Here is a 21,328-nt window from a genome sequence, read left to right as displayed (position 1 = left end):
GGATAAGCCAAATGAAGGTAAACATAGCAGGGGCAACAGAAAGTTCGAAGAGCAAACGCAACTAGGAACTTCGCAGGCATTTGATGGTGGTTTCTGGCTAGCACAGGACCGGCGGAATATGGGCAATTTTCCTTGCAGTGGGTGTACTCAGGCTGATGATCAGCCTGAGAAATGTATAGGTACAATTCAAACAATGAGCAATCATTTGGTTTGGTTTTAGGCTTTAACACTGCAAAGCGATCAGGCCACTGTGAGAGACGCTGTAATAAAGAGCTCTGAAAATTTCGACCGCCTGGGATTCTTTAGCATGCACTGATATCCCACAGCACATGGGTGCCTTGCTTTTCGCCTCCATCGAAAAGCAGCCACCACAGCTGGGATTCGATCCCACAACCTTGGGCACAGCTGTCGAGCGCCCTAAACACTGTGCCACCGCGACGGGGCGAATGATCAACAATGAATTTTTCCTAGCAATGTAGTCGTGCATGCCCCAATGGAATCAATAATGCATGCCTGCAATGGTAACTTACCAGTAACTCGTAACAAGCTGGTCGAACTCCTAATTTGCTTACTTTGTAAATTTTACATAGTTTACTGTAGTATCTTCTGCAGGAGCATGGAGGAAGGAAACAACTTAGGAGAGGCCCTTGCCATTCCCAATGCAGTGGAGAAAGTGTGGCAGAAGTGACGTCAAAATTTAAGGTTCGTTAAGTCGGGCCATTAACGGCGACGTGGTTGCTATGAAAACTCCGGTCACTAGCAACAGCGTTGCTAAGGGCCCTAGGCATGTGAGCGTCGCGAAGAAAAAAAATGCGGACGGTAAAGAAGGAGGAGATGTTGCAGCGTCCGGTCGCGGCACGGCCGCACTGGCTTCAAACAAATGACGTCAGGGCCTTTCCTAAATTCTTTCCTTCCTCCATGTGCAGGAGTGACAGCTAGTGTGCACACGCACACTGCAGTTAGAAATGGGATTATACAAAATATAATTTAACTGTATCATTTTATTTACAACACTAATCATAAATAAGTTTATTAAGTGATGATAACATTTCATGTATCTTCAGGCACACCATCAAGACCATCCACGACATGGGATTTATCACTGTCGATATCTGATGAACCTAGCAATCCAGGACTTCCTGCTAGCATAGGATCTGTAAAAGAAAAGGCATCAAAATTAAGTCAGGCTATTCAGCTTACTGTGGCAATCAATCTGATGCAAAATTGAAGCATTTCATCACATTGCCAGCACTTTAGGGGCAAGTAAAGGCAGATATGTGTCATACCTGACAACATTACACTCTCTGTGACGTGCTGGCTCATATCACTAGCCACGAGAGATGAGTCATCAACTTCATCGAGTGATGAACTGTCGTGAATCTCCTGCAAAATGAAACAAAGAAAGTAGGTAGCTCATTTCATATGTTTTCCACATAATAGTGCAAGCATTGAACACAAACGCTACCAGCCATGGATTACACACAGCTGCCTGCCATTACAAAGTTCCAATAGCAAGTTTAACCCTTTAACAACCACCACTGAGCTGCACTCGTCACAAGTACCAATTTCGCCAGATTGATTTGGTTGCATTTTCAGCTCCGAAGTATGGCAGTTATCCATGAAAAAAAATGTGCTTTGTGCAATAACGCCTCTTTAGCCTGGCAACAGTCATTCCATAACGATGTCACACATTAAGAATGCTGGTAATGGCAATGCCCAAAGAAAAAGAGCTCCTCCTTGGAGCTGTTCTGACATTAGCGCTGTTGACGATATGAACTTTATTTCTAACACTGACTCTGGCTTCGTTGTCAAGCCGAATGCGCTGAAGAAAAGCTGATGACCGGGAGTGACATCATGCCCTGAGAGAAAGCCGCTCTCAAAAGTAGCATTTCCTTTTTTAAATTTCTGCATTATTACTTACCGGAAACCAATGAACCAATGAAATAACACTTTCAGAATCAAAATTACATTGAAACGTTCATGACTACTTAAACACAGTCTGGGGATACTGATATATTTTTCGGGGAAATAATTTGGTGGTGAAGGAGCTAAGCAAACAAGCAAGTGAGAGCAAGAGCATTGAGCTATGCACAGAAATTATGGTTCATGAAAGATCACACGGTGGTCTGAGATGTCGAAATGACAAATGCTGAAAATGGAAAGCAGTCTCCACAAACACTTCGACACAATATTTTTCATCTGCTTGTAAGCTGGATCAGTGAAATTTATAACCCTTGGCCATTGCACCTTAGTATTATCTTCATTGTCCTTGCAAGTCTCCATCTCTACACAACATTCTCTGCTGGCCCCTAGCTTTTGTGTTTCTTTCCAGTGACACCACTTTGTCACACTGTAAGAGCACTTTCTTTTGCAAGGCATCTCCTGAAAAAGTGCTACTTTAACGACAGCATAGCACACAGTTAAAGTAATCAAGAAACTTATCTGGAGGCAGCACAATTATCTAAAAGTTTGAAAAATACTAACCTTGTGGTAACTATAATTTATTAGTATAATTACACAGCAATTACAATTAATTACTGATAACTTTTATTACTTCATTACCAGCTGTTGCTCAAGCACTAACACTTAGCATCAGTATTCTTAACTAAGGAAACACAGCTGCTCAAGGAAGAATTACTTCATGCTGGTAAGGCTGGCTCACATGAGCACAAAAAATTCTAGAAGGCACTTTGGACCACTAAAGTGTTATGAGGCGAAAACATCTGCTGTGTGGTGGTCCAAAGCCCTCCACTACGGCATCTCTTTCTCTCTTTTTCCACTCCCATCTCCTCCTTTTTTTTTACGGCTCAGTTAAGGTGCCCATAGAGAATTGTGACAGATACTGCACTTCTTTCCTGTAAACCAATTTTCAACACCGCTGTAGCCTGCTGTACTGTGTCTGCTTCTATATGCTGACTGGTGCGGCGTTCGAGGAAGCGCCATATGAAAGGCACTGCATGGACGCCTGGATTGAACGGCCGACGGGGTCAGCAATCATATAAGCGTGAATTTCCCGGTGACGTCATGGCTAATCATGATGTCATGACCGGATGTGATGTCTTCCAGTTATTAGACATGGCCGGATGTGACGTTATGATGACGTCACATCTGATCATGATGTCACGGTTGATGACGTCACACTCATTTCAAGGCATGGTATACTACACCACTGATGGCGTCATTATTTCAAGGCACAGCATACTACACTACTGATGACATCATCATTAATTTCAAGGTACGACATACTGCACCACTGACGACATCATCATCAATTTCAAGGCATGACATACTGCACCACTGATGACTTCATCATTAACTTCAAGGCACAACATACTATACCACTGATGACGTCATCAAACTAAAGCGTTACAGACAGACGGACACGATTGTGGCCGCGAACATGAGCCATTAAAGGCTTCCACTTTAAAACATAGGTGAGCAATGTATCGGCATTGTGTGGAACATTCTTTTTAGGCATGATCCAGGCCTCCCTGTGATCACCTGATGAGCAAGTTTTAGGCCACATAATTATCATCATCACTGTTATTATTATTATTATTATTATTATTATTATTATTATTATTATTATTATTATTATTATTATTATTATTATTATTATTATTATTATAGGGCTAAGATGCATCAGCCCTTGTAGTCTGGCACGCAGTTCCTGTATTTCTATTTCAGCTGGCCATAAACATCAGCGGCAGCAGCGACAGTGATGGTGTCATCACTACTAAAACTGATATTTATTATTTATATTAATACTATTATTACTACTGCAGTGTGCACTGCAATCTATCAGTGAACTGAAAAGCTCCTAGCAAGAAACTTGAATCAGTTCAATGTCAACATGCATGCATCATGTACGCATGACGGGGAATTTAAAATGTCTGAAGCTCACCTGAACTTGGAACTCCTCTCCATCGATGCAGCACATGGCATATGAGCCAGAACTGTCGATGTCTGACGTGTCCAGAGAAACTGTGTCAGCCTGAGGGGATGATGGCTCCGCGGGCGCAAAACATGCATCGTTGTTGACGACGAGCTCCGCCGGGGGAACAGGTGGCGGTGGTGGCAAGTGCATTTGAACAAGGAGGCTTTCAGCAGCATGAAGGGGCTCAGTCTGCGGCAGCACAGCAGAAGAACATGAACAGCATACTTTCAAGTTTTTCGAACAGATGTCAAAATGTTGGCCTTGATTATTAACAGAGTACCGCATCCTCCTGTGACAAAAAGGCACCCTCACTGAAAACAAAGCTTCTATAAGCTTGGAAAGGCCAAAAAGCTAACTGAAGGTGTCACCACCACAAGCATTTTCCACAATTTTTCACAAGTGAACCGTGGTGGGCACCAATACCTTTTTGCATGCAGATCTCTGGAGCTAGGCCACACCACCATCAACTGCTAACTACAAATCGAAGAGTTTATAATTCGCTCGATATAATCACCAATGCCACAAGTCCTAAATGAGTGGCAGTAGAAAATAGTACATATTGAACTGTATGATTTTCTTTACAATACATATTCATTTTCCTGCAAAACAAATATCTACAGAAACCACCACAGTATGCCACTAAATATTATTTTACTGCGATCAGAATTGGGTTTAGTTATATTCAGTGTCCCCTTTAACAAAAACAGCCTTTATGTGCACCCTGAATACCCACCTCCATGCCTCTGTGGCAACAGAAGAGTAACACAAATAACAATGCCCTACACAAACCTAAATATCCGAAGGATTCGATTCGGCAAAAGCAAAATCTGCCCAGCTTCTAATGAGAGACAATTAAAACTGATCCCAAAGCATCACAATTTGATCAGACTCCCAGGCCACTTGCTGACATCTAACGATGTTCAAGAAAAAAATGAATAATCTCCCAAACTTTACAAAGCTCACATGCATGCCATTAAGCCTTTCTGTAAAAAGTCATAAAGCAAACTAGGAACAATAAAATAAGATGCTAGAGTAATGCAGTCTCAGAGAAAATTTAAGCAGCCAGGTACTATGAAGGGCTGACAAGAGCTTAATTATTCAACGTGCAAAGTCTGCTTTTAGAATTCAGACAGCATTCGCTATAAGCATATAAAAATTTGGTCATGGGTTTTCTGTTTACAGTTTCCTGCAAGCAGAGGTATATTCTAACCTAATACTACTAACATGCAGGATAGAAGAAAACACTGTGTCAGCATTGGGCTGCCACTAACCCATAACTCGCACCATAAACTAAAAAAACAACATCAAGAAGCCGGAGCGAAGGTTTATGCGAATTTTAGAGGAAGAGGGGGTCCGCTTCATCACAATGCATAACATCCCACACAATGCCTGCAATTCTCAAAGTTAGTAACTGATGCATTTCAAGTTAACAAATGGCAGTTAACTAAAGAAAATTGCTGACAAGCTTATAACACCCCACACAGCTGGTTTCACCCCAAAGCCAAACATAGCACTGTTGTGCCAATAGGTCATCAATGTATGGAAAGCTGTCCCAGCCAACATGGCATGAAAAAAATCCAGGAAGTGCCTGGTTGGCAACAACCAGAATAGATCAGAAGATATCATGAAAACAGAACTGAAGCCCCAGAAAGCTGCAGTCATTACACTATAATTAAACAAATGGAGCTTTGCAACGAGCTTTGCTAAAAAAGCTAGTTTAAAAGAATACTGTCACTGTCTCTTAACTATATATAAAAAGTCACACTTTCTTGAATTAAGTGCAAGGGTTATATAAGGCAATATTTGAAGGCAAAAGCCTTACTTGCATCATGAGTGGTGCAAGCAGGAAGTGATGCCAAAATGATTTTGCATAAAAATTATGATGTAATCATTATTTGTGCAACGTTCAGGTTGGTGTTATACCATTTTGTGTCCCATTTAGCATCCATCTGCTAGTCAAGCTGGAGGCTAGTTTGGGGTTCGAACCTACGCCATATGTACCTCCAAATGTATGCAGTTCATTGTCTTCTCTCACTCCCACCTTCCTCCCTACCCACAGGAATAGTTGAGGTGTTTACCGGGAACCGAGACAGACAGTGCACTTTTCCTTTCCTTAAAGCCAAGCAATTTTCATTTCGGAGATGGCACACTTTGCTAAACTCTGTGCAAGCCTCTCAACGTAAACTGCCAAGCAGAACCATGCCAAACAGTGCTTTTGTATGTCTTAATCGATTTGTGCAGAGCTAAACTGTGGCTAATTTTCTATCATGGTGGTCGAAATGGGAGGAAGGGGAGGTTATAGGCAGGGGAGGGTATTACACACAAAAAATGGCATGTAGAAGTTAATCATCCTCCTCTACTCCTCTACACTTAATGAAAGCTACCACTCTGACACTTTCTGGCTTTCTACTCTTGCATTTTACTGAAAGAAAATAACAATCAGCTAGCAGTCTCTCACCTCCTATTTTGCATGGATCCAGTGTACCTGCACGTATCTTTGTCAGTTGAGCTAATGCCTTACATTAAATAGATTTAAAAAAAATATTTTGTGTCACAAAATTGAAAGAGAAATGAAAAGATATGTATAAATGACCAACCTTTCTCAGAACAAGAAGAAACAGACTGCTAGGTTCTTTTTCGACATGTGAGTTACTGCTAAGCCTTCACAGGTTTAGCTCATTTTTGTCTGGAGTCAAAATAGACTACACGACCCTTTCCAGTTGTGCCGGTGTTTGTTTGGCAGCAAAAGGATGCGTTCATTGCTGAGAAAGCTGATTTGTAAAATGGAACGCATTTTCCCACTGCTCAAACGAAACCCACAACATAATGATCGAAAAATGCTTCTTGATTATCATCTGGAAGCGAAGAGTGCTGTCGCCCAGCCTCAGGCACTCATGCGCAAAAAACTGCGCTTCGCTTGAAACAAAGGCCAGAATGACAACACCTGTATATATATTTTTTTTTTCACCTTTTCTGGCTCAAAACTACCCCCAACATGAAGTGAAAGCGGCCTATCTACCATAAGAAATGTGAAGCTGTATCAATTCAGGCCAACTTTGATTTGTCCTTGGTCTTTGGAGTTCATTTTTAGCTACTGCAACACACTTACGGGCAACGTCTGGATGATGATCTGCCCCTGGGGTAGTGTGGCTATGGGAATGCCGCTTTGGCCCGGAGCAGTCAACAGAATGGCCTGTGGAGGTGCTGATGGCAGCTGAAGGTTCTGTGGGATCACCTCCAAGATGCCGTCAGCCGTCGTCGTGAGAGTGATGGGGGGCATCGACTGCAGTGTTCCTCCAGCCAATCCAGGTGCGACACCTGTATGGAGATATAAATGGGAAATGAACACACTCTTAGACAGTCCATGTTGCTGTCAATCAAGTTATGAAATAAACGAATATAGAATCTAGTCATTTCTCTGCGTCTTTTATCATGGCAAGTAGAGAGCCAAGTTGCAGGAACCTTGAAAAGCAAGTGGTTTATTTTGGCCAGCTTAAAAAAAACCGTCTCTCAACAGAACACCACAGTAAGTATACAGCCCACATCCATTCAACATCATGCACATTCAGGTCGATACAGACACGATACTAAAGGAATTTTACTGCCTTCATAAAAAAGTGATAGTCAAATACCGCATATGTCTCTCATAAAAAGTGTGAACATGGTGACATTGCACTCTAATAATAGTTTTATGTACAGTCAATCCCAGATGTAATGAGCTTGATGGTGGTGTAGATGCATTCGTTGTGTCCAAAGTTTGCAGGAATTGAACTTTCCATACTGCAGCAAAAAATGCAAACTTGTACTAAAGTGCCGATTATTAACTTGAAAAGTCTGTTATGCATGTCTGCCTCTTCAAAGTATGTGTTTCTTCAAAGCAGACCCTATCAAGGCATTTTCTAAGCTTCCTACCACGGTCATGGGCTTGTAACCAAGACTGCCACTAAAAAGCTTCTTAATGGATGTAATGCAATGTTGAAGTGGTAGTAGAGCTCAGTCGCTGATGTCAGGGAAGGCAGCACCTGATGGACTGCACAATTTGAGCGAGCAAGGCTTTCCCATCTTTTTCTGCGTTTCAACAGTGCCGAAACGGAGAGGCATCCGTATGCTGTGCAATGTCAGTACACGTTGAAGATCCCCAGCTAGGTGGCCGAATTTTTCCCGATGGTGGAGCCCTCCACTATGGCACCCCTTTCTCTCTTTCCACTTTCACTCCCACCTTCTCCCTTCCCTTGTGGTGCGGTTCAGGTGTCCACAGAGCAAGTGTGGCAGATACTGTGAACCATTTATTATTATTATTATTATTATTATTATTATTATTATTATTATTATTATTATTATTATTATTATTATTATTATTATTATTATTATTATTATTATTATTATTAGAAACCTCTTTGGAAAAACATGCATCTTCAGTCGAAATTCGCCCATTGGCTGGTGGGAAGTGACATCGCCAGATTGAGAGTGACAATCACACATTTTGATGTACCTTCATTGCACCAGTCTTGCTACGTCTAGACACTTTTGGGTAAACATTTAAACACCAGCTAAATGACCTGAAGAGATGTCTGGTTGTGTGCAGACAGATGTGTAGGAACCCTCAAACACAACCGTGAGAGAACAATGCACAACTGAATGTAAAGGGGTCAACAGCTTCCAGTTCAATCGCATCGCCAACAGATGAATTTTGTTCACTATGCCACAGTTGAACTCTTACGAGCCTCTCAGCATGCAGTTTGCGCATCATCCCTAAACCCCTTTCTCAAATTAAGCCTAGTTGCAGATTTGACGAGAAAAATAAAAAGTGCAGTGTGATTTGCATTGTACATATCCCATATTTTTTACTGCTTTCATGAGCGGCCACATTCCTTCAAGGTAAAAAGGGTATCACATGGTCTAGAAGATTCTCTTTAGTGTCGGCGATTATGTGAAGCTGCATCACTCACTGCCTGAGTAGCTTTGAGACCTTAAGCTTAATTGCAGCATCCCCGAGACTGTGGACTATATATTATTGGTGTGCCCAGTGTATGCGTGTGAAAAAAATGTGCAAGTCATTTCCTTGAAGCGTTTCAACAAGAGGCTTCTGTCGAAGGAACTCTGCTGGGCACTTGACAGGACAAGGGGAAGGGTGTCCAGGCAGTGCGGGCTCTTTTCCGTTTTTTGTGCGCCACCGGACTTGATTTGCGCTTGTAAAGCAAGCTGCCGTGCCTGTATGTATTTTCACATGCCTTCTCCCACATCGTCACCCATCATGATCCTCTTTCTTCTCCCTTTCCCCAATGCAGAGTAGCAGGCCAGATTTTAATCATTCCGGACAACCTCTCTGCCTTTCCTTTCAATAAATCCATCCATCTATTAAATCCTATAAACCAAACCAAGTTGCTCAACTGCAGGTACGAGTTTATGGTTCTTTTTGACAGACTGTTGCAGCAACAATCATTTGTCGTATTTGAGATGAAGTGCGATTGTGTAATGCTTATTTTGACAGAAGCACTGTTCTTGTTTATGATAAGCACTCGTTTATTATAACTGGGGCCATTACAAGCGAGCTCCACTGTACTGCTGGGGCAAAAGTAACTGAGACCAGAAATGCACTGTCAGTTGGCAGCTTCACACAGTGTGGCACAGTGTGGAACATGGACGGAAATTAGCTACTTTCATCCCAACAGAGTTAAACCTGGATGTAACAAACTTTCATGCAGAAAATTCCTCAATATTGCAAAAATTTTTCTGACACTGCCCCCCCTTGAAGCGCATATACTACTTGAGACCTTCATGCAATGAATGTGTTGTGGTAGTTCATCTTGTTACTATAAGAAATTAAATATGCGACTATTTCTTAGCATCCGCTGAGTTACCTGACATTTAGCAGAACTGCACAAAAGTTTCCATCATGATAAAATATGAACTAGCATTAAGGGACGATCTCAACAAGGAGCCCCAGTTGACGTTGCGCCATGCTCCAGTGCCATAGACACATCTACGAGGCACATGCCGCAGTATCCGTTGCTTTCACTTTTGGTGCTTTCATATCACGCCATGTGGTACTACTACAGGTCACACTCAGAAGTAACAAAAGAAGTACTAATAGGACAAATTAATGAAAAAGCAAACAGTGTGCGACCACCACTGACACACACTTGCTCGCGAGATTCTGGCACCGACAGCTCCCCAGCGTGGGGAGCAGAAATGGCTGACGACAAAAACGACACAAGGCGAAAATTGCATTTCGTGGGGCAATGGTGGCTACCAGACCGAGAGCGGGAATACGTGTGAAGAAGCAGGTGTCTCTGTTGCCCTCGTCTAGTGCAGTTCCAACACTTTCGCCTCCTCTCCCCCTTTTCCTGCCCCATTCACAGCCACGTTGTATGAGCCTGCAGTGAAGGTGGTAGACAGCAAAACGGTTTTCTGTGTTTATGACTTTGAGGAAAGGGGGCTATTTTTGTTTCCTTTTGGCACTGTCCACTCAAGTCATTACACGATGACTGCATATAACGAAAACCTGGATGCAATGAAAAGTTGCAGACTTTTTACCTTTTTTTTTTTTGTTATAAGCAGGTTTACTGGACACCTCCAGTTTTCATTTCATGTACCTAATGTCACCACTGTGCTCACATCTGATGAAACTGCATCCAGTAAACAGAAGCATCCAGCTGTCAAGTCAAAGAACTGTCTGTTTATTGTTATCCCTGCAGACAACTGCAGTTTGAACCATGACCACAGTTAATAAAAAAGTGAATTAACAGCAGCACACCTGAACCAATGACAGAGAGACTGAAACTCTCTTGTAGCTCTTGTAGTATAACATAGGATGGAGACCAAACACTAAACCACCACATAGCACTTCTGTAATCAAGGGTAAAACAGAACCCCACCTGTTAAATACCTTGTACCAATGGCTATGCCAACAACAAAGATCAAAAGTGATGCATATGTTACAAAAGACAGTACATTAATGGCACAACCACTTCAAGAATACTATTTGTTTGCTCACACAGTTGTCTACGGACGTGCTTGCATGCGTGTGTGTGTGTGCACGCGTGCGCGTGCAAGAGGAAGTGAATGAGAGGACGGCTTGAATACATGGTAAGGTATGCATAATTCTTAGTTCTTTTGCAATTCCTTCTCTGTGTGGACAAAGCTCCCACATGGGAGCAGTAGTGTTGTTTAGTTAAAATTTTAGCAATCTTGACCTAGTAGTTCATTTATTTATGTATGAAATACTGCTGGCCCCCAGTGGGCCCAGCAGGACAGGTGTAAGGAATATAGTATTGTGGAACATCAGTTCATAACAACAGAAATATGAAACATAGCTAACAAGTATATATTACAATGAGACATGTTCAATAATGACAAGAAAATACAGTTGAACCCGGGTATATCGAACTATTTCGCGATCCCCTTCGAGTTCAATATACCGATGATTTGATATACAGAAATCGGCTTGGGACGGCACTTACGATGCGAAAAAACGATACTGTATTTGTCGCGTAATCAACTCACTCGCATAATGAACCCACCCTCCACTTTTGCACTCGAGAATTTGGAAAAAAAAAAAAAAGCGCTAAGGCCAGCTCGCTCACATGCAAGCGATTAAGCGATCTCAGCGACGTGCGGCAGCGATAGAGCAAAAAATTTCCAACTTGTTGGAACTGCGTCCCTCTGCCGTACGAGCCACCGCGGCAGCTCTTAACAAGGTTTCTGTGTCGCCGCGGCAGAAATCGCCAGCGTTATCGCTTGCATGTCTCACTCCGTTTCGGTCGTCTCATCCACAGCTCATTTCTTGGCAGCGTCCCAAGATGCTGCACAGCGATAACGTCGCGGCGCGTTTATCTTTTGATAGCTCCTGCTGCGGCGGGGAGCGAACTTGGCAGACTGCCCGTGATGGCTTGATTGCACAAGCGTGGTTCGATTTATCACGCCGCGCTTGGAGCGGGCTAGTCTGCTGCCACAAAATCATTGGAAAGCGTGATAAAGTGGCTGCAAATGCTGTTTGAAGCGAAAAACGCTAAAAGCCGGTGTCATGATCGCAGCTGACCGCGTGCTTTCGTTGATTCATACATGCAAAAATAAACGGCTCCCGCAAAAAAAAAAAAAGAAAAAAAAAAAGCCGCTTTGTAACGTCATATCTTACGCTATGCCGCGGCGCGTACAGCACAACCAGCAAAACGATAAAAGCAAACGACTCTCGCAAAAAAAAAAAAAAAAAAAAAGAAAGATAGATCTGCCGTTTCTTAACTTCCGCAGGCGCCATAGCCTCAGCCGAGCCGCCGCACTCAGAGGGTTCGCAACACACGCCGGAGAAAGCGTCCGACGTTCTGTCTGAAAACGGGCTGAGCTGGATTGGCGCATGCGTAGCGCGTGCTACTGCAAACAAAGGCCGGGAAGGAGGGAGAGAGATAGCTCGGCAAAAGAATGAGCACACCCTTGCGCTTTGCTCTATCGCGCTTTTCCCCTCTCGTTCCCACCGGTGGTTCATTCACGCACATGGCTTGCAAACGTCGTGTGCTGGCGCGCGGGAAACGATAACCGCAGATGCGCGCGCCTTTGGGGAATGGGCGCGGCGCTGCCCTAGCCGAACTGTCCCCTCTCATTCCTTCCGCGCGTGGCTTGAAAACATCACGCGGCAATCGGCCGAGGGTGATGCGATCGTCTTTGGGGAAGGCACACTTTCCAGTGCATGGTGCGGAGTTCGATATATCGAACGACCGGTGAAATTGAGTTCGATATATGACGCGGCTTTCCTATACTTTTACATGGGATTTTCAAGGGGATATTCCGTGAGTTCGATATAACCAAAATTCGATATATCCGGGTTCGATATATCCTGGTTCGACTGTATATACAAATACTGAACACAACAATAAGTAAGATGCCAAAAATTTGTCAATAGAAGGCAGCTTGTTCCATTCCTAAATAGTATGTGGGTAAAAAGAATACCTAAACACATCAATCCTTGCTTGATACAGAGTTTAAGATTGTGCCAGATGATGTCTTGTTCGACAAGTTGTAAGGCGCATGAAGTTAGGTTCAGGACTCATAGCAAGTTTGTTGTTTTTTAGGAGAAATAGGAATTTTAGTCTCTAGATTTTCATTCATATGTTTGCAGCAGTTGGATGGAAGTTTCTTCCATTAAAATTGAGGGAGAGTTAGATGCGGGATATTTTGAAAAAAAGTACCCCGTTTTCCGTGGATGTTCTCTACTGCCTCAATATTCTTAGTGTGAGGGGACCAGCTGGTAACCCATCCCATTCTTACAATGTTCCCCCACAACCATCCCAAGGTATCCGCGAGCAATTCACATGATTTTTTACTTGCCAGAGTCCTACTCAACACCCTGGCGACCTTGGTGCACAAAAACAGCAAAAACAAAAGCTACTCACTGACAGGAAGGGTAGTGATTCCTGCAGCTGGTGGGGCAAGAGGTGGAGCGGCCTTGAGAATCCTCAGAGATGTGTAGGGGGCAATCTTGGGATGGTGCCGCATGTCCCCATTGAGTGTCACTCGCGAACTGGCCGGACCCACTTCGTCCCTAAGCTGCACCTTGGACCCGTAGTTCTTGTACAGGTAATCACAGATTTCTGCAAGGAAAACAGAAGGTGTGGGCATCAACAGTCAGAATTCCATAACATGTAATGCAATGAAGGAAAAACAATGCATACGTCTAAATACTGCAGCAGAATGAACTTCAGGCATATGCATTCATTTTTAGGCAATAAAATAAAGAAAGTCAGAATGAATTATTTGAAATAAAATTGCTAAAACAGAGGACCTGATATGTCTCTATTTTTGCATCACATTTTCCGTCCTTTGTGCTCTGGTAGGTTACCACTGTACTAAGATTTTTCATGGGTCATTGCCAGACGGAAGTGCAGCATTAGAACAAGACCAAACTAAACAAAACTAACCAAATCAGCCAGAATTGTATGAGTATGGGATGACTATGACACTCTCGTTCCAAAAATTTTTTAAAATATTAACGGCTAAGGCCTTTGATCAGCACAGAAGCATTTCTAAGAATGTTATCATTAAAGGGCTGTTTCAGAACGAAAGCTAAAAACAACTATGTCTGATAAATTCATCCTGAAAGAACTTTTCTCAGCACACCGTTTTGTCATTTTCAAGAAATCTTATAAAAGATATAAAGGATTTCCTGCACTCTCTATCTCTGCTTGTTACAATGAACTACATTTGCATAAGTGCATGTCCTGAATGCAACACAGTTGCAACTGTATAACGAGGAGGTTCAAGAAGCAAATTCACCAAATAGAGAAGATGACAGTGTTGAAAACTGGAAACTCAAAAGCACTTCTCACATGCTTTACCATTCCATGAGAAACTGCTGTTGCTGCCTGTTCTGTTTCCTTCTTCAAGAAACCGTTTCTTAAAGGCATGACCTAGTTAAAAATATAGGTGTACAAACATTGAAGTTTTTGTATATGAATCAAACATGAATATGGAAAAGAAAATATGCCTTCGAATGTCAAATCTAATCTCAAATATTGGATCACTAAAAAATTTTCAAAATAGTGATTCTTGTTCATCACGTCTATTTCAGGATTGCACACGGTACAGTAAAATCTTGTTAATTTGACCCCCATTAATTCAGGCAAACTAGCAGCACGGTCCAAGCCGAAGCCCATGTTAGTCTATGGCACTGGATGCTTGTTGATTCGGACGGGGCTCACATCAAGGTACAATCCGTGCAGCCAGCGATGACCCAAACAGACATCCGTGAACCAGAATTTCATGGGACAATGGTGCCTGCGCACTAAGTACTCACTACGGCAGGCGCGATGATGATTGGAATGATGATGATTTCTGAAATACAGCTCAAGTCACACAGTTTCGGATGAGCTCTCTTTTAGTACTTCACGCCAGACCAAGGCTGCGATCAGGCGTGCATTTCGGCCAGTTGCGCCAAGTTGGACGCTGCTTTGTGCATCCCTGTTCTCTCATTCTTATTTTTTGATGGCGTTACGCTCTTGCTACACCTCACATGCATCCACTTGCTGTTTCCAAGTTGCAGTACGTTGAAACTGTGCACTGGTTATTCATTGCACTGCACGCTTCACCGCAATGCTTCACTGCGTGGCCTTGTGGTGAAGCATCTTTTAAAATGGGACGGAGCTGTTTTGTTAAGAGGCCCCATTTATAGTGCACCGCACAGTGAAAAGAGTAGCAGAGGCCTTCACGATTTTGAAGCAAGCCTTTAACATTCCCGAGAGTGTGCACAAACCAAAGCACTTGATTAAACCAAGAAAAACCGTCTTTCTCATTTGGGTTTCATCTCAAATGTTGACAACCATCGTATAGCTAGGCATGTAAAATAAAATTACTGTGATGCAAACGGTTAACGGTTTTCAGCACATCTTTTTTCAGGCCCATTCAATAACTCAACTTCTTTTCTGTGGTCTAATAAAGGCTAAATTAACAAGTTTACTGTATCTGAAGGCTTTAGAATATCCAAAAGTGTTCGAGTACCCAAAATTGATCAGTGTATTTGGGACTTCTCAGATATTCAGAAAACTCTGAATATAAATTTTTCTAACTGAGTATGAATCGAATGACAAACATACTCAATTGAATATTCACACACTCCTTAGTCAAAAGCAGAGCAACGGTAAACGCAGTATACTTAAACAGCATCACAGGTCTCTCCACAAGCTCATACCTAGGAATGAGAGCTTGCCAGCATTTGGCACCGTCCTCTTCAGGCTCCACCACTTTCCACGTAGCCACTGTGGTGACCGCACACTGTGATAAGAAAGATCATTCAGAAGGTATTCCACCACAAGACGGTAAGAAATAACCGACAAACGAAACTGAACAAAGTCAGCATAAATTTACTGCTACACATGCACAGCAATGGAATATGTAAACATTTGTGCAATTAAAATGGCAACAGTGTCCAAAGTAAAATTTTATGAGCGGTATTTTACGACTCGGAACTCGGCATCAGCCCTTTAATTGAATGGAAAATTTGCAAAAGACATGCGCTCATGAATGTCAGAACAAATCAGTATCACCATACACAAGCAGCACAATACAAACTAAATAAAAAAAATATAGAAACCTAAAGCAATACTTTTGATATGCAAAAAAAATGAGTCATATTTTATAACTAACGAACTAAAACCCTTTATAGTAAAGTCGCTGGGACTGGCAAAATCTTTACTATATCAGTTGTGATGATCCATGGTCCTAAAGATGCTGTATGGTAATTAAGTGGCTACTTATTAAACAGGTCTTGTTGCTTAATGAAAAAAAAAAGGCACTCTGAAATACCTTCCAGCTCTGTCTTATTGTCTCTTCATGCTATTTTCTTTTCTCAGTTATAAGATTGTTTTGCTTACACCTAGTTGAAGTACCTCTTAGGCATGAGGGCAACGTGACTGCGAATACAACCGAGCTTGATTTCATGTGAAAACCAAAGCCTTGTATGAACTTGGCGTCATCTCCCACTGTTTCTGTCTTTTAAAAGGCAATAGATTAGAAATGTACGCGGCCTTCAAGCGCCACAAAATCGCACACGTTGTGCCTCCAGTTCCTGCCACCGCTGTCTCGTGCTTCATGCTGCATAGTACTGTGATATTCATCCGTTTCTTCCCTTTACAATCTCTCGCTGCATCTTTACTCTCCTTTATCTTCTGAATGGACCGCGTGGCCTTCTTTCCATCTTTATAGACAGCTTTACTTTTTTCCTACGCGCGGTGTGCTTTTCCTCACGGCTCCAAGCCTACGCAATGTTGGCTTCTCCTGCGTGCTACTAAGCCTGGTGGTAAAACCATTAAAAAAAATTAAACTCGATGTTAGTTCTTTTTTCTCTCAAAAAAAAGAAAAAGAGAGAGAGAACAAATTGCTTTGTGATCCTAGGTAGCACTCGTGCGCGGATGTCATTTCGTAGGAAGTCGTCGCTGCGGCCAGATGCACTTTGTTATAACCGATCTTTACCAAAAATATTGTTACTATAAAGGCGGAAAAATGAACAATCGTCTATGAAAGATGAATTGGGACTTCAGTTTCACTTTACTATATCTGAGTTTACTATAGTGGGGCTCTACTGTATTAGCAGCAATAGAAGTGTCATTGTTTAAAAGCTAAAGGTATGATAAAAAATAAACTGGAATGTTTCAGACTATCGAATGCAAGTACAGTAGAACCCCATTGATACGCTCCCAATTTGAATGCTTTCCTGGTTCTCATGCTCAGAATTTGGAGCAATAAATACGTTCCATAGCATTCTGCTGTTTTTCTTCAAGCTAAAATGTTCATGCATAACACTATTTCCCAACTCATATATCTTCAAAATTTCTAAACACTCTGCTTGTGCAATATATCAAGTGACCAACAGCACATGGGCAAACACATGAGTGGCCAAACCTGGAGAAATGCAACATGAAAACCTGAAATGCAAAAGCAATCATTTGCTGTAGTGGCTTCTATGAAGTACCTTCATGCAAACAGGTGAAACATTAAAAAAGCTACGCTAAAATATAACCGAGTATAGTTCTCACAAGGTCAGCACAAAACACACAACTTCTTTGCAATCCCTACGGGAGGTGGGGCAAAGCATCTGAGAACTAAAAGGATGAGGTACAGGAAAGCATGACAAAAACGCCACAAAAGGCAGCTGCCGTGGTGACTTCCCTGCAGTGCACTAATGCAAAGGGCGAAGCATCCATAGATTGCAGAAATCTGGGTGACTTTCGTTACTGCTGTCAACGGACCAAATCTGTTGCAAAACTTCTTCAAAAATGCAAAAAAAAAAAAAAATGCGAACAAAATTCTGCATTACCACGAAAGGTGCTGATCAGATCTTACGACGAGAAATTGTAGTCAACACTTTTATGTTGTCAATAAACACCTTTGCCCCTCATTCTACAGTTACAGTTTTCAAAATTAGGCAGTTTGGACCACATTTCTCCATATAATATGCCTTCTAACACAATTTAAAAAGAAAAACAGATCGACACTGTTTCGCAGTATTTAATGAGACTGCTTACAAAATATACACTTGCCACCAAGGTTGCTCAGTGCACATAAAAAGAACCCACATGGTATAAAATTAATTCAGAGCCCTCCACTATACAGCATCCTTCATAGCAAATGTTCCGCTTCGAGACGTTTAACTCACAATTAAAAATTTTTTATATTCTCCAAGTTAAAAAGTATCATGCAGCCGGTGAAAAAAAAAATTTCTCATTACAAAAATTATTCTTTAAGATACATATCACTGGGCATCATATTTGAAGTACACCTTCGAACTGCAAAGCTTTGCATTAAACATTATTAAAATAAAGCTTTTTTTGCACCCTAATGTCTTGTTAGTAACAGACCAATAAATATCCACATGATGTCCTGCAACAGTGCCAGGCTAACACTTGAAATGCATAGAGTATCAGTATGCTTATGCTAGGTGTCAGTTTAGTGGGACGCCTTGTATATTAGGCACTGTTCGTTAATGTGGAACAAATGCTCAGCAATTCACACCATCCTTTAAGGATCGATATCAGAATGGAGACTTACCTCGACCAGTCCCTTGCAAACTCAGTCCAGTCAATCATACTCTCCTCGGGAACTCCCAGTGCGTACACCCTATCAGCGAGTGAAAGTTGGCACGAGCATATTAATGCAGAAGCGTACTAGCAAAAGACGCCTTCCTGACCTTATAGCCTCCATTATATATGTGTAGCTGATAAACAGGCCAAAGCTCTTTTATGCCCCAAGTTACGGCCATTAGTTTTAATGTCCCCAGTGAAAACAAAAAGTGGGGACTAAAGTTTGCAGGGCTTTTTTTCACAGTTCATAAAGTGTAAGTTTTCTGCAGGAAGTAAACATGACCTCGGCTTACTCCAAGCTGCAAATATAAAGCAACAAGCCAGCTTTAAAATGAGGAGCAGGCGAGAGAATTCCTATGGAAAAGACATACTATTGCCCATTTTATTCAATTAAATATGTTAAAGAAACACATCACATTAATAGGACCAACTGCTCTCCCTTAACGACTCTTCCTAGGGTTGCCTATAATTCCATCCCTATGCAGCAGCACAAGGAGCCGTTAGGAAGTCAACATAAAAATGTCACAAGCCTTGACCGAGACTGAAGCGCACATAATGATGTAAAATATTGTGTCAAAATGGTTGAAGAATACTAAGGCAAAACGTGAGTGCTACAGCATCATCTAACATGACAAGCTGACGGCAGAGGGGGGCTGCCTTCATTTTCAGCAGGAAGTGAGGAACGCAAAGGAGGTGAATAAGTCATAAAATATCAAAAGTAATGTTGCCGGAGGCCATGCTAAATGCAGTTCCTGGTCAGGACATTAGAAAAACAAAAACCACTGTGCTAACAGAACACCGCTACTGCCAACGCAGAAGAAAAGTGCCTTTCGTGTTTGCTTTTTACATCCAGCAACCGCACGAGCTGAACAGTCAACACAACGTAATCATCTAGAGATAAATGCCCATACTTAAACTACACCATAATCAACATTTCTATCCATGTCCTGATGCATCCATTTATAAACAAGAGAATACAAATCATTAAACACTGAAACATCAATTTAATGGTTTTTCTAAAAACCCTTCTTTTTGCAAGTTCTTGGTCCTGCCGATGACATTATGTGATGAGTTGACAACTAGAAAGGTTCACCAATCGTGGCCTTAGTCAGCAAGGCCAGTGAACAAGGCGAAGCCTACCAGAAGATGGGAAATAAATGACGTGTGCCTCCTTACGTGCTAATGAGAGTGAGGTCATCCTGGCGGGTCCAGTGAGTGCCACCCGCTTCCTTCCAGTTGAGGTAGTTGAGCCACTTGGTTCGACATTGCTTCTCTGAACGGCTGCCGACACGCTCTGCCACGGCCGTCCACGAGAGGCCGCCACTCACCATTTCACCGGGCAGCACACGGCTCATGTCATACACAGCCTCCGCCAGTCTCCGTTCTTCCGCAGGGAGCCAGACACCTGCATCATGGTTTTATTAGTAGTTTGATGATGAAAAATGCAGTCAAAGCACAGAGTATATCACAAAAACTGAAAAAAGTGGGAGAAAAAAGAAGGGTTCCCCGTCACTGATGTTAGAACTGCTGTGTTACTTTTTTTTTCTCCAAACAGAAATGCCGCTGCAGCATAAAGGCATAAAGGCCTGCAGGCCTGTAAGGAATAACTCACCCATGTCAAACTGTCAAAGCATTTGCTCTCCTGGGTCTCAAAGACGGCCCCAAACCTTATAACATCATAACTTTTCACTATCAGATGCACAGAATGACAAATAAGATGACATGAAATATTCTTGAAGCTACAAAAGTAACAAGAGGCAAATGTAACATGAGGGTTAATGTCTTGAAAATTTGTAGTCATGTTTCTTGTCTAATCTTCCACTAGACTATTTAATGACAACTTCAGTACGGTCTCAATGATATGATCACGGTTGATATAAAGTTCATTTCGGCTTTGTTTGCTTTACAGTTTCACATCCAGAAACAAAATCAGCTAGTGGAGGGCTCCGGAAATTCTGACCACCTGGAGTTCTCTGGCAACGCACATGGGTGCCTTGCATTCGCCTCAATCGAAACACGGCTGCCAAGTCCAGGATTGAACTTCGTACCCGTGGAATCTTCACTTGAGCACACTGAGACAGTGCTGAGTGGCACGAAAATCATGATGACCCCAATTCCTCGCCAAAATGCATGGTGTACATAAAGCAAAATTTCAGGTGTTTAGAACACTCTGCATGCCGTTAAGAGTAATATGAACACATAAGCTGTGACCGCACTGTTAAGCATTAAGTGGCATCTGCACACTGCTGAGAGTATTGCAAATGCCCAGTGATACAATACAAATGACAAGAAGCAGGCAGTGAACAACAATTTTTTTTTTTGCTCACAGTACACAAAAACAAGACGAAAGACAAAGGTCACACACAATATCACCTTCGTCTTTCATCCCATCTTTGTTTGCTGCGAGCAAAATGATTACATACGTACCAAACCACCCAAATTTCTGCTTTACTCAGCAAGCTATGGTGCGTTGCCCAGAGATTGTCGACATGCACAGCAGGCAATAAGGAGCGGCAGCGCGGCCATAAAGAAATCTTCCCACATTAAACATATCTGTCTGAATGCAAAATGCAATCAGAATTTTTTTCGTTTCTAATGACTCGAATTTCGTGCGATACAAACAATTTTTGCAACCACATGATATTCGTAGCACTGAAAATTCTACTGTGCCTGTAGCTTAGAACTAGAGGTGGGGAAATAAAGAGTCAATCAACACAAATTTTCCTACCTAGCTGGAAGCCTTGTAACACATCCTAATAAGGAAAGGGGAGATGCCTCTAACTGGTTTAAGCAGAGCTGAAACGTGTGAGGAATGGCTCTTTTTCTT

At 42.2% G+C, this 21,328-nt stretch overlaps 1 protein-coding gene across 1 annotated transcript in view; it reads right to left on the bottom strand.

Annotated features, from left to right (window-relative positions):
- Positions 1 to 986: 986 nt before the first annotated feature.
- LOC146208572 (cyclin-D-binding Myb-like transcription factor 1) overlaps positions 987 to 21,328 on the bottom strand; it is a 36,057-nt gene continuing 15,715 nt past the window's right edge. The window contains exons 9-16 of the mRNA XM_084594993.1: positions 19,678 to 19,906; positions 18,470 to 18,538; positions 15,615 to 15,697; positions 13,324 to 13,521; positions 7,047 to 7,255; positions 3,905 to 4,126; positions 1,287 to 1,383; positions 987 to 1,154 (exon numbers count right to left, since the gene is read on the bottom strand). Coding sequence (XP_084451119.1) covers positions 1,051 to 1,154; positions 1,287 to 1,383; positions 3,905 to 4,126; positions 7,047 to 7,255; positions 13,324 to 13,521; positions 15,615 to 15,697; positions 18,470 to 18,538; positions 19,678 to 19,906 — 1,211 coding nt within the window. The 3' untranslated portion in view covers positions 987 to 1,050. The remainder of the gene's footprint in view (positions 1,155 to 1,286; positions 1,384 to 3,904; positions 4,127 to 7,046; positions 7,256 to 13,323; positions 13,522 to 15,614; positions 15,698 to 18,469; positions 18,539 to 19,677; positions 19,907 to 21,328) is intronic.

This window comes from Amblyomma maculatum, chromosome 1 (genome assembly GCF_055883805.1).
Source record: "Amblyomma maculatum isolate TAMU_Amacu chromosome 1, ASM5588380v1, whole genome shotgun sequence".
NCBI lineage: Eukaryota > Metazoa > Arthropoda > Arachnida > Ixodida > Ixodidae > Amblyomma > Amblyomma maculatum.
Note: the sequence above shows the minus strand (reverse complement) of the source record. Positions and strands in the feature narration are given on the sequence as shown.